The sequence below is a fragment of the Lissotriton vulgaris genome, chromosome 1_1 (assembly GCF_964263255.1).
Source record: "Lissotriton vulgaris chromosome 1_1, aLisVul1.2, whole genome shotgun sequence".
Classification (NCBI taxonomy): Eukaryota; Metazoa; Chordata; class Amphibia; order Caudata; family Salamandridae; genus Lissotriton; species Lissotriton vulgaris.
The window spans coordinates 2,139,392,184-2,139,406,621 of NC_141685.1; the positions used below are offsets into that span (position 1 = coordinate 2,139,392,184).

Sequence of the window (14,438 nt, forward strand, 5' to 3'; positions counted from 1 at the left end):
ACTTTCAATTGAACTTCATACTACCTGATAGCCCTGAGGAAGCTCCCAGTGAGGGAGAGAAACACGTTGGCTGATCATTTTTTGTGATTGAATTAATGAACTTTTCTACATCACTTTTTGTACGAATAAAGAAAGGATATTTCATATATACTGTTTGCCTTGGACTTTGTATTTGTGTGCCCCCACTAAAGTTAAAAATAGCCAACAGGATCAGTGACTTAATGCAATGTCTCAAACTTTCAGTGAATAGAGAGTTAGATAGGCCAGTCCTTCAAATATAGCGGCAGGGCGGCGTCCTCTAGGGTTTCTGATGGTTTACTGCTCCTTTAAAGCTTGGAGTAGAGTTGGGAATGGAGGAAAAGTGAAAAATCACTCATTTGATCAAATAAGCGGATTACCGTTCTTGTGCACTCCTCCCACTGGAGAGATGTGAATTTCAGCAGTGTATCTTCATGGACAGTTTAAATGTTATCACTCAAACTTAAAAACAGAAATGCCAACCATGTAAAATGTTTATTTTGCCTAACAGGCAAGCTTCTACTAAAGCACAACCATGCCACTTAAGCAAGTTTCTTTGCAACCACGCATTTCTTACTTTGTGTACTCTGCATTAATTACCTGTAATATCTATATGCCTGGTTCAAGTTGGCTCTTACAGCATTTAAAGCAAGACAGTATTGTGCAATTTCAGAGCCATTTCTTTCACAAGGAGACTGTCAAGACCTTTGGTGCTTGTGTTCCAATTCAATGCAAAGCATTCCTTTAACTCCTACTGACAGCTGATATTTTGTTAGTGTACAGTTGTTATAATTTCTATATGTCCTGATACACAGAGGATAAGTGGAAGTTTAATTTTTATTGAAAAAAGAATTATTGAACAACAGAATTTCGCTTAAGGAAACAGATGGGTGTTTATGACTATAAAAAATGATACGCCTGTTATCATTGGAAATACAGATTATATAAACAAAGTGCATATTTTAACAACACCATAAAGCATTATGTGTGAGCGGCTACCCGAGGAACACCAGCTACTAGGCACAAATGATCTCATTTCAGAATAAATTAAAACAATGCACGACTACACTGCATGCAACTTGCTAGACCGTTCAAAAGTATAAATGAGTCGAAGCAGGAATCAGTGGCATTCTAAACTTGCAAGACTATTCCCTCTACCAAATTATAAATGGTAGAGATTACTGTTGCATAGGAGGTTACAAAAACCAAACTACATTATGTATATGCTGTGTTCTAGCTAATGCATGTTACATGACAATTGTTAGTTTCATCCAGAAACAGTGCAGTGAAAATATCATTAAAAAAAGAAGGATGATATTTGCAGGCTCTTGTGCAGTCAGGATTGAAATTCACTTCCAGTATTTGAGGACACATAATTCGTTTGCCTGAAAATCAAACAGAAACAGTTTTACAGTTAGCCATAAAGATTTGCTAAACATTTCATAATCAAGCACTAGTTTTTTTCAACATGAAGATGTTTATGTGATGGTACTGTTCTGTGGAGTGTAATGTGGACGCACCAGAAATCTTAGGACAGATATCAGGCATGTGGGCCATGGCGTGGAGAAGTTATTTTGCTTGGTTTTCTAATAAAATACACAGTAAATATGGTATAGCCATAGGTAGACCTCAGCTTTTAGTACTGGACAGAAGTGTACCCTTTCTTTGTGTGACATGCCAACTTAAACGAGAATGGAACTAGAATGCGAACAAAAAGATATGACTGATAAAGTTCAAAGCAAGAGTGAGCGTTTTACTACGTAGCACTGCAAACATTATCTAGGTTGTATGACCTCCTGCTTACCACTTGCATTTGAATCCCACTTCAGCATCAAATCAATGGCATAGACTGCTCGAGATGAAGGATATTCACAAATTCCAAAGGGGGCCGGCCGGGCAGCTGCTGCTTGAAATAGTTCAACAAAGGTCTTAAACAGTTCTGCCTGTTGACACAACACAAGCAAGACTTGAAATGTTTGAAATCAATGCAAAACTACTGTGATGACAATTGCACAGCTGTTATAAGTAAACATATATGCATAAACAACACTATCCTGTTAATAAAATTAAAGGTCATCTAAAATAAGAATGCATTTGGTGTCAAGATTTGAGATGTAAAGAACAGTCGGTATACATTATAAGACTTTGATACTTCACACCCTTTCGTAAGCTATGCGATTCTTACAAATGTTTTTACAGCATTTTGCAAGGTAGCTCGGGTAATGCCCCGAACCAGTCCCAGGATGCTTTGTTTCCTGTCCAGGGAGGACCTAACCTGGCAGTTTGGGTTGGACTGTTCCAATGAGGAACATTATCAAGACTGATTTGCATAAGAATGGGTCCAAACTGGGGCGGCGTGGTGAGCAAAAGAATGATGGATTAAACCCAGATCTTTGTGACTGGGGGTGAATGTTTGCATTATTTAGCATTCTGTCAATCATTTGTCCTTTTGCTTTTGTCGCCCTAAGTGGGAAGGTTGTGCCCAGATTTGGGTCCCAAACTCACTGTGCCACTAGATTCAAGCTAGCCTGGTTGATGAGGGCGATGCCATAAATCAGTACCAGGATGCTGGTTTCCGATCCAGGGAGGACCTGGCATAGCAGTTTAGGCTGGACTGTTCCCGTGAGATACAGGGTCAAGACTGACTTGCCATATGGCTGTGTGCAAACTGGGGTGGCATTGTGAGCAAAAGAAAAATGGATTAAACCCAGACCTTTGTGACTGGGGGTGAATGTTTGCATTGTTTAGCATTTCGCCCATTATTTGTTTTTTTTGTCATGAGTAGAAAACCATCATTTCCATCCGACAAAGTTTTTTAATTACATTTTGTTTTTCTCTTCTAGGACATTTACCCCACTGTGCGTATGCAGCAGGAGTTGGCCTTAAGAACAGCTCATGGGCCAAGACCTATATCCACCCCATTGCAAGTATTCAACTCAGACTACGGCTAAAGCATGAACCAGCAAAAGAACCAAAAGGCACCCTGTGCATGGTTTTACATTTTTCCCACAGGATGTGCCAAAAATCCCTTAAAAACAGGGGGGTCTACCACAAATTTGAAAACCTGTAATGCAACCTAAGAATTCCACAATAAAAAGGAAAATCAGGGACTACTCTTTCAACAAAAACTTTTGGGGTATTATCTGCCCCTCGCAGACTCTTCCAGAGCCCCCACCCTCTAATTCCCCTCAAAATCTTCCTAAGGGTCTGAAGATGCTTCCTACTCCCTTATACAGTCTGTCACTTTTCCCAGGATAGCTTGGATCCTTAAATCAACAGGGACCTGCAAATCCATATTTGACAAAAGGAAATAGAATTGTCCCTCTTTTGATGTATTTGTTAATTTTTAAATAAACTGAAGATTCAAGGAACTGGATCCAATCTACAAATTAACAGCTTAGATCTCTCTAAACGTAACCCATAGAAGCCTGTCAAGCACTTTGGTCATGCACAGGGGCTGGGGGGATGGGGGGGGGGGGGGGGGGGGTTGCTGCAGGGCTTGCCCTATTGCTGGGCCTTGGGGGTCAACTCCACTGTGTTTGGTTATTCATGACTGTGCACATTCTTAAGCCATTTGAAGTAGGGAATGGCTGCAGTGCCTGGCCACAAACCCAAACAAACAAAAGCGGGCACGTCCCAAGCTGGTTCTAGGCTGTACTTTACATATTTACAGTAAACCAGGAAAATCACTTCCCTGATTGATCTGGTGATTTGTAAGGGGCAACGGTTATCCTAAAAAGAATGTTCTCTCCCTAAAAACAAGAACTGGAAGAACAATGCCTCAACCAGTGTATTTTCAGCAATTTATAGGGCTTTACCAGATTGGGTTCAGCTCAAATGGACACTGGAAGAATATTCCAGAAATGCCAGTGGTGACTGACAATTAGCTAACTCCCATGCAAGCTTTTTTGAACTTAAGAATATTGACCAAGTGGGGGTATCTTGAGTGAAGAACCTATTAGGTTGATAGAATGAGAAATGCATGGATATGTAACTATTATGTAAAGTGTTACTGACAGCCTTGTGGCAGAAGCAGAGAGCCTTGAAAACGGAGCAGCACAATTTCTTGATAGACCACCAGTGAAGCTTGGCTAAATAGCTAGATATGCTGGCCCTACTATTAATTCAGAGAGCCAGGTGGGTGTTGGAATTTAGAATGATCTGAAGTCTGTTGATGAGAAACAGAGGTTGCTCGATGTACAAGAGTCTCCAGTAGCCAAGGCAACTAATGATCAAAACCTGGCCAACAGCAAGCTTGGAGGAGTTAGGGAGCAGAGGAACAATCTATTCAATCACCTTCAGCTTACAAAAATATGTGGTCATTAACAGCTTGTTGACATCAGCTTCAAAGGAAAGACCAGCACCAAAGATGAATCCGAGATTGCAGGCAGTGTGGGTTGGGGTGGGACAGATACCGAACGAGTAGGGCCACCAGTCAAAAGCCCAGATAGCAGATTTGTCAAAAACGAGAATTTCGGTTTTATCGGCGTTTAGTTAAAAAAAAAAAAAGAGTTCCTTCTGTCCATTTAACAACCTAATTTTTAAACAGAACCTTAAGGGAGGAAAAGGCACCTAGCAGTTTAGGATGGTTTGAGTGTCATCTGAGTAGAAAAACTAATGGAGGCCATGGGCAGCAATCAGGTTAGCCACAGGAGGAACATGCAAGTTGACTAGCATGGGGCTCAGGAAAGACCACTAACCCCTAACATGCGGTGTACTACTGTCCGTGCTAGCACTAGTTTTCCAGTCTATGAGTAGCAGGTCTGGATTGTTTGAACTATCCATCTTATGATAGTTCCCTTGGTCTTTTGCATGCCTCTGCTTGTTCTTGCACAGGAAACCAAACATTGGTGTCCCTTTAACGTCTTTGTCTTCTTAGAATAGAAAATTGTACTTGATTTGGAATGGTGCACCAGTAATAATCGTATCCAAAATCAAGCAAACAATCGCAGTGAAAGGTGTTCCTTTTTATTTTATGATCTTTTATTTCCATGTATAAAACACACAGCCAACGTGCTACGTTTACACAGATAAATTGAACTTCATCAGGGCTTTCCAAATATAAATTAAATGTTGGAATATTCCCACTACTTTGCATGATGTAGTACAAAAGGGGGTGGTGATGGACGGAGCATCTGAATCGATCAAACACTCACACCCAGTCAAAAGATCTGGGTTTAATCCATCACCATTCTTTAGCCCACTCTGCCACCCCAGTTCAGACATGGCTATATGCAAATCAGTCTGACCCTGTGCCTCCTGGGAACAGTCCAGCCTGAACTGCCAAGCCATGTCTTCCCTGGACCGGAAACAAGCTTCCGAGGACCAGTTTCTGGCATTCCAGCCGTCTTCAGCCCGGCATGCTTGAATCCAGTGGCAAAGTGAGCAAGGGACTCACGTCTGAGCATACCCTGCCACAATTATGGCGGCCGAAAGCGGTACAAAAGGGGGTGGTGATGGACGTAAGCATTACGTTCCTCCTCTGTTTGTAAGAGGATAAATCATCAGTAAATCCTTTCTTAGATATTAATCCATATGTATGGGCTTGGGTTTGATAGCCGTCAGTTGTACCTTCGCTCAGTTCTGTTTTGGGTTAATCGGAGACGCTCTTGCGTAGCACCTCCCACTTCCGCCCTCATCTCGCCTGGAAACTGCAAACATCGCAGCAGCACTGCCGTAAGCAATGCTGCATGCGAGAAGCCGGGGACCCCTGAAAAGCAGACTACACCAAACAGCACAGAACTCGCCTCATTTTGTGAAAGTGTGTGGTCAGCAAAACTGTGGTCACAGGAGGCGCGACCCCGGTCGTGGGAGGCGCAGGCGGCGAGCTGCAGTTTGGCTGAACGGCAACCCGTGAAAAACTGGGAATACAAGAGGCAGGAGTCGAGAAACGTGCAGCGAAGGCAACCCAGCGGCTAAGGAAGGGAAGAAAAGGCCCACCTAAATGCCAAGTCTCAAGGCAATAGGATAACGGGAAAGGAGTAATGCCATAACAAAGGCCAGTTGTCATTGTAGTGACCCTGGAACCCAAAAAGATTAGCTTTGCAGACACATGAGTAACCAGCCAATGTCCTGGGGTACAACTTAGGTGGACAAAGGGGAAAAGAGCTGTAAAGAGCTCCAATGGTACCTGAAGGACTCGGACTCAAACAGCTAACCTCGGACTCATACAGCTCGTGACGACTCCCAGCCACGCCGCCGGACACATGCTGGATCCCATCTTCTCCCCAAGTCCCCACATCTCCTTCAACCACAGCACCGAACTCCACTGGACCGACCACAGATGCGTCCACTTCATCTTCAAGAAACCCACCACACAACACCGCACCCAACAGCTGCCACGCCGCTGCTGGGGCAAGGTCACCAAGGACCAACTGACAACCACCTTCGCCCTGAAACCACCCGCCGACCCCATCGGCACCGCCGCGACCAACCTCAAACAGTGGATCAACGACTGCGCCAACGCCCTCGCCCCTCTCAAGATCTCCACAACCAACCACACCAACAAGAAAGCCGCCTGGTTCACCGAAGACCTCCGGACATCAAAGCGCACCTGCCGGAAGCTGGAGAAGAAATGGCTCCACGACCGAACACCAGACAGCCACACAGCCCACAAGAACGCCACCCGCAGACACCCCCAACTTATCAGGACCACCAAGAGGACCGCCTTCAAGGACCGCCTAGACAACAACGCACACAACACCAACGACATTACACCATCACAGGTCCTGTGCGACTCCCTGGCCACCTTCTTTCACCGCAAGATCACAGACATCCACGACAGCTTCAACTCCGACACGCACGCATCCACCACCGAGACCACCACCCCGCGACCTCCACCCGCACCAGCCGACTGACCGCCTGATCCACCACCAGCGACGAAGACACCATCAAAACCATGAACTCCATCCACTCCAGATCCCCATCCGACCCCTGACCTCACCACGTGTTCAACAAGGCTAGCACAACCATCGGGCCCCACCTCTGGAAAGCAATCAACATTTCCTTCGAGACAGCAACCTTCCCGGAAAGCTGGAAGCACGCCGAGATCAATGTCCTACTGAAGAAACCCAAGGCGGACCCCAAGGACCTCAAGAACGTCCAGCCCACCTCCCTGCTCCCGTTCCCGGCAAAAGTGACACAAGATTGTCAACAAACAGCTAACCCGCTACCTCGAAGACAACAACATCCTGGACCCTTCCCAATCCGGTTTTCGCAGCAACCACAGCACCGAGACAGCCCTCATCTCCGCTACCGACATCAGGATCGTGATGCACAAGGGAGAAACAGCCGCCCTCATCCTCCTGGACCTATCAGCAGCCTTCGACACGGTCTGCCACCGCACCATATCAGCACGCCTCCATGACGCCGGAATCCAAGAGAAGGCCCTGGCCTGGACCACATCCTTCCTCTTCGGCAGAACCCAGAGCGTCCGCCTCCCACTCAAAAACCACAGAGATCATCTTCGGCGTCCCTCAGGGATCCTCCCTCAGCCCGACACTGTTCAATATCTACATGGCACGGCTCGCCCACTTCGCACGACAACATAGCCTCAACATCATCTCCTACGCCGACGACACCCAGATGATCATCTCCCTCACCGACGACCGCCAAAGCCAATCTCCACAGAGGAATGAAGGCCGTCGCCGACTGGATGAAGGACAGCAGACTGAAGCTGAATTCAGTGGAGAAGTGTGGCTCAGGGGTTAGAGGCGGCAGACCTGGAGCTTGAGTTCGGCCCTGGACCAGGGTTCAATTCCCCGCCTCGGGGGGTCTTGGGCTCAAAATTCCACGGACTTGATAATTCTCGCTCCGGTGCCTTCTCGACTCACGGGTTCACACTCTGCGACTCTGGGCAATAGCTTGCTTAATCTCCACAACGGTCCCTCGCGGTGGGATGCCTGGCTTTCACCTTGTGGATACCCTGCCAGGGTTATCTCACAGGGGAATACCAGGACGGGTTCCCTAAGCAAGCGCGGAGATGCCCCAGGGTAAGTTGTGCGCTATATAAGTTTCATTCATGTCATTCATTCAGACAAGACGGAGGTCCTCATCATCGGACCCACCCCATCAGCCTGGGACGACTCCTGGTGGGCCACATCGCTAGGCACTGCCCCGAAACCCACAGACCACGCACGCAACCTGGGGGTCATCCTCGACTCCGCCCTCTCCATAACCAAGCAAGTCAACGCCATCTCCGTGTCCTGCTTCAACACCCTCCGAATGCTCCGCAGGATCTTCAAATGGATACCCCCCCCCCCGAGAAAAAACGTCACCCAGGCCCTCGTCACCAGCTGACTCGACTACGGGAACACCCTCTACTCAGGAACTGCAACCAAGCTCCTGAGACGACTACAACGAATCCAGAACGCCTCCGCACGACTGATCCTCGACGTCCCCAGACGCAGCCACATCACACCCCATCTGAGAGGCCTACACTGGCTCTCCGTCAACAAGAGGATCACCTTCAAACTCCTCATCCACGCACACAAAGCACTACACAACACCGGACCTACATAACTCAAACGACAGACTCAGCTTCCACATCCCCACCCGCAGCCTCCGCTCTGCCAGCCTCGCCCTCGCCTCAGTTCCTCGTATCCGGAAAACCACCGCCGGTGGGAGATCCTTCTCCTACCTCGCCGCCAAGACCTGGAACGCTCTCCCTACCAGCCTACGACAGAGCCAGGACCTGCTGGCCTTCAGAAGACTTCTCAAGACCTGGCTCTTCGATCAGTAGCAGCGTCCCCCACCCTCACCCCCCCCCCCCCCCCCCCCCCCCGGTCTGCACAAATGGAAAAAAGGAAGCGGATCGGCACGCAAAGCGCTCTTTTATAATAGGGCAGCAAATGTGTCTGATAGATTATGTGTTTATTCAGGCTTGGAGTTTTGATCTAATCAAACATTTCGAAGTAGTAAGAGTGGAAGGCAGTGACCACTTCCCACTGCTGATGAAATTATATGTAAAAAGGGCCCCCCAGAGACAAAGAGCCTTACAAGTACAGGTTGATTACCCAAAGCGACTTACAACTCTGATTACAGATGAATATATAAAAATATTAAGTGCACTCCAGTTGACATTCGCATTAGAAAATTTATTACCAGGAGGATATTACCTGGTATGAAGATATGAGACAATTGGTAAAATGTCTTAGGATAACAATTAAACGTGGTAATCAGGAGTTAGTAAGTAATGAAAAATTACACTACAATAACAAGCCATGGTTTGATGAGGATTGCCGCAAATTAAAAGGCTGCATTAGGCTGAATGAAAGAAGACTTAGAGGTCGATACACTGACAAACTGTTACTTAAACTTCAGAAATTAATGTTAAAATATAAGACAATCATTAGAGATGAAAAAAGAACCTATAAGGACAAATGTTGGGTGAAGATACTGGAGGTAATTGAAGAAAAAAATGTGAAATGCTTTTGGAAATTAATACAAGGATGCACTGGTAAAGCTGTAGGGACCCTGCAGTGCTCTGTACCAGAAGATAAGTGGGCGGATTATCTAGAGAAAATTTTTGGGAAGTGGCCAAGGACTGTGGAAACAATCACCAACATATGGACAGGTGTAAGGGAAGAAGTAAAAGCCTATTTCTCCCCAAGCCAGATTAGGAGTATAATAGCCAGGCTAAATTTAACTCGAGCCGCTGGCCCAGATAACCTGCAGGCTGTCAATATAAAACCGAATTCTGAGTGGTGGGCAGAGTTTTTTCCGAATATGTTCCAGGGGATACTCAATACAGGGGTCATGCCAGATAGTTGGAAGGGGGTTATTGTAAGACCAATACATAAAAAAGGTGATGTAAATTCCCCTAAAGACTATTGTTTAATAAATCTCCTGGACATAGGTGAAAAAGTATTCGCTAAAGTAATTTTGTGACTACTCAAGGACTGGGCAGATGAAAAACAGATAGTGCCTCCAGAACAGGGAGGGTTTAAAGAGGGACACTCAACGATTGATCAACGTTTTGCTCTCTAGTCAATCGCGCAGAAGTCGATCGAACAGAGGGGCAATTTGTTCTGCTGTTTTGTGGACTTTCGCCCAGCATTCGATCTTGTGAGCAGGGAGCAGTTGTGGTAAACTTTGGTAGGGTATAATATCCAAGGCGATTTATTGACCGTGATTCCAAGCCCTGCATACGGAAAACTGGGCCCAGATAATCTTGGATGAGGATGGAGGATTGTCTGGGAGGATCCAGATTGGTAATGACCTGAGGCAGGGGTGCGTACTTGCCCCCTTGCTTTTTTCCCCCCGTTTATAGCCGACCTGCCCTTAAAATTAAGAGAGGTTAGAGGGTCTAGCCCGAAACTAGGAGGAAAACATGAATCCTGTTAAAACTAAACATGTTTAAAGAATATTGTCAAAATAAAAAATTTGTTGTGAACATGGAGAAGACCAAAATCCTATGCTTTGGAAGAGGCAAAATAAAGTTTTCCTGGTATCTAGGCAAAGAGACGTTAGAGAAAGTATCAGAATATAGATACCTGGGGATGTGGTTTGCGAGTAACCTGAAATGGTATACCCACCTGGACGCATTAAAAATGAGGGCATCGGCTTCCGTGAAGGGATTAAAAAGATTTAACAGTATATACAGAGAAATGTCAGATAGGCCGGTTATAAAAGCCTATCTAGCAATGGTCCCTCCACAATTCCTGTATGGCGCAGAGGTACTCTAGTTAAGTGGTAAAAACGGTTGGGACAAAGAGGAGGGAAATATCCTTAAAAGCCTGTTCTCTGTGCCTAGATCGTCTATGGTACACGCAACAAATTAGAATTGTGAATCACCTCTTGGGCTATAACAGCCTGCATGGCTTTGCTACGTTTTTGGCAGCGTTTAGGGACAGGTCAGGACCAAAAAATCTCACAGTGGTGTGAAAGTGACATTGCAAACAGTGAGTTGACTTGGGCAAAAGAGACAAGAGCCTCAATAAACAAAGCATATGGTTTGCTAAAACTAAAGTTGTGCCCTCAGTTCCTCCATTTAATGATAGATAAGAAATAACTTAGGTCATTGGGAACTGAAGTGTCTCGAATACATGACCAAAAAAGTACCTCTCGCGGAAAACCTCAGTTTCCCATAGGACCGTGGCTTGGAAAAATGATTTACATACCCCTACGTAGACAGATTACCTAATTGCTGGATAAGGCGTGAAGTGCTAAGATTGCGTATTGGGATAAACCTCTGTTACGCGAATAAAGGGGTTAAAAATTCAATGATAGACCACAACGGTAAATGCACTTGCACTCTAGGTACTACCTGCGATATTTTACATATTTTATTAGACTGCTTGAAGATTTTAGATATACGAAGAGAGATTTTAGGTCAGATTATTTAAAAATATGACATTAAAAATAGGATGCAAGTTGTAAACCTTTTAGCAGGAATGATGAATTTAGATATTACCTGTGCCATGGGGAAATTCATAAATAAAGTTAGTGTTCATGAAATGTAAAGAGTAATGATGAATTTGAGATCTTTTAGGATATTAGGAGAATACGTTTTTAAAGGATAACAGTATTGTGGGTGACATACCTGAAGGTCTAGGTGCCCAAGAACGGAATACTTGGGTTTAACAAATTTTTAAGATGATATTTACCTTTTATTTTAAATAAAATGGGTATATTTGCATTTGTATATACATTTTAATACCAAGACATTCTTTATCAAGTAAGTACTTTTTTTAAATATGAATTTTTTCAGGTAAGTAAATAGTTCACTTAAATGCGTCTTTACAATGCTTCCCTATGGGAGAAAAGGCATACATTTCATACAGTTATTTGCAATCCGTTTCTGGGGGTCACCTTTGGGACTTAGGGCCGTAGGGGGCCAAGGTCCAAAGAACCACCAGCAGTTACTTGTAACCTGCCTTGGGGCGTTCAGGAGCAGAGGTGATGGTCAGGTTGGTAGCTGCAACCCACGGTGGCAGAAAGGAGGGGGGAACTGGAAACAGGCTGCAAGGGGGACTCTGGGACAAGTCCAGGAGCTCCCAAAGGGGTCTCAGGTAACAAGGGCCTTGAGGACAAGGGGGTACAGTGCGATTATTGATACCTGGGATGGGGCACTCGGGTGCAGAGTGGAAAGCTTGTCATTAGCACAACGCCACCGTGCAGTGTGACGAGCCGAGCTCGTCACAAGCACTGTGGCGCTGCGCGCGCCCCTCCCCCACCCCCCAGCGCCGCAGGTGAATTAGCCCCGCGGCGAAGGTTTTAAAGTAAAAACACTGAGAAATAATACTTCGTCTTGCCAGAACTTGCCCCCCTTTTTTGGTATTTTAGTATGATAGAAAATGGACTAAGATATCTGGCTATCAACTGTTCACCAACCTAACTGTAGTCTCCTTTTTTTAACGAGCTGGGGTCTCCCATGTTGGAGGACTGACATCTCTGGTATCTTCAATCCCTATTACATATTTTACTAATGCTTGTAGTTTGCAGCCTCTAAGCAGCAATATAATGGCTATAAGACATATTGGGTTACTGGTTGAAGGAGATGAAACCCTTCTCAAGCAGAAACCACAATCCTGGTCATAGTGAAGTCACAAACAAACCCTAAATTAACCTGTGCTCAACCCTTGGGTAGCTTGGCACAGAGCTGTCAGTCTTAACTCAGAGGCAGTTCGTAAACATCGGTGCAACACTTCAAACAGTAACAGAGTGAAAACACCACTAAAAGGATCCCACATTAGAATAGTAAGAGAGTACATTTTAATAAATAAAACAAGTGCAAAAAGAAAAATATGCAATCAGTAGAACTAGAGATATGCAATTTTAAAGATTTAAGTAAAAATAGCGCCAAAAAGCACTAACTGTGGTTATCTGATCGCGCTGTATCGGGACAAAGAAAAAAAGTTCCTGACAATAGAGATGGAGTGCGGGTGCGCTACAGGGACCCACCTGGTCCCTCTAAGCAAGAGTACCTTGAACATTGGTTGCAGAGTGCTACGCGGTCATGCGTCAAAGAAGTGCTGGGCAGCCGAGGGGCTACGGGGCTGCGTCCGTTCAGAGGGGCTACGGGGCTGCGATCAGAGGACTTGTATGGTTAAGGATCTCGTCACAAGAGACATGTTGAGAAGTCCCACGTTTTAGATGCATTGTGCAGCTGACGCGATGCGTCCGTTCAGATGAGCAACGAGGTTGCGATGTGGTCGTTGCCGAGACTCCAGTCGATGAGGAACTGACTGTGCAAGGAGAGGCGCAGAGGATGCATCATACACCGATTGTTCCAATGAAGCTGCGGGAGCGATGTAGTGTACTTGCGATGGTATAGTCCACACAGAATAGGCAATGCTTCAATTCTACTAGGGGTTGAGACACACAGCAGATGAGATGTGTTGGTTCTTCTGGATCCACAGATGAGCTGGCAGAGCACCTTCAGGCCCACTTCCAAGGGGCAGGGACTTGGATGGCACCACTTGGCAGGGTAGGAATCACAGCTGCAGAATACTGGTGCCGGTTTATGAGAGATTTGGCCCTTGGAGTCACTTTGGAGGTCTTAAGTATAGGTTGCCGATCCAGTATCGGACACTCAGGCAGTAGTGCGGCATGGCAGCATGTCTGTATAGCAGGGCAGGCAGTCCTTCAAGGCAGCAGTCCAGCAGAGTGGCAGTCCTTTCAGCAGCACAGCAGTACTGCCTGGCAGTTTTCCACAGGTACAGAAGGGTATTGAAAAGTTGGTGCCTGAGGTACTATATTTAAACTTGGTGCTTACTTTGAAATGGGATAAGCTGCTAGAAGTTTTCCTTTGAACTGCACAGGTTTACTGCCTCCCCTGTCTTAGCTCCAGAAAAACTACAGGGAGTATGTCATCCTTTGGGTGAAGGTAGGGCACAGCTTATTCAGGTGTAAGTGGGGCTGTACCTAAATCTTCCCTCTCATGATGGCACATCTAAGCTCTCCCTTGTGTGTGGATGTCTAGCCAAAAAGCAACTACAGAGAGGCTGCAGGCACTAAATGGATAAGGCAGGAAAAAGCTAACTTCCTAAAAGTGGCATTTCTAAACTAACCAAAAGTCCTACTTCGCCACAAAAGAGGAGTTTTTATTACAATTCCAAAGACACCAAACATGAACTATTTAGCTGTTCCCATTTGGATGTTACAGATTATTAAATTTAATAAGGTAGCTCCAATGTTATTGAATGGGAGAAGTAGTCCTTGCAATGAATTTGAGAGGTTTTCACCACCAGGGCATTTAAATCTCAAAAGTACATGATCTACTTTTTCAATGCATTGCACCCTGTCCTGTGGGATGTGTAGGGTCTACCCTAGGGATGACTTCAATGTATTAACCCCTTGCGTGCTGCGATAATTCTCCCGCTATGCGGGAGAATTAATGAGCGGGCTGGGTTTGGACGGCCCCCGGCCATCCTCCGCAAACGCCCACCGTGACGTATGACGGCTGGGGGCCGTCCTAA

The 14,438-nt window shown here is 45.7% G+C and overlaps 1 protein-coding gene across 1 annotated transcript in view; it reads right to left on the minus strand.

Annotated features, from left to right (window-relative positions):
* Positions 1 to 841: 841 nt before the first annotated feature.
* Positions 842 to 14,438, minus strand: part of TTLL12 (tubulin tyrosine ligase like 12) — a 222,671-nt gene continuing 209,074 nt past the window's right edge. Inside the window, exons 13-14 of the mRNA XM_086922258.1 lie at positions 1,823 to 1,961; positions 842 to 1,403 (exon numbers count right to left, since the gene is read on the minus strand). Coding sequence (XP_086778384.1) covers positions 1,252 to 1,403; positions 1,823 to 1,961 — 291 coding nt within the window. The 3' untranslated portion in view covers positions 842 to 1,251. The remainder of the gene's footprint in view (positions 1,404 to 1,822; positions 1,962 to 14,438) is intronic.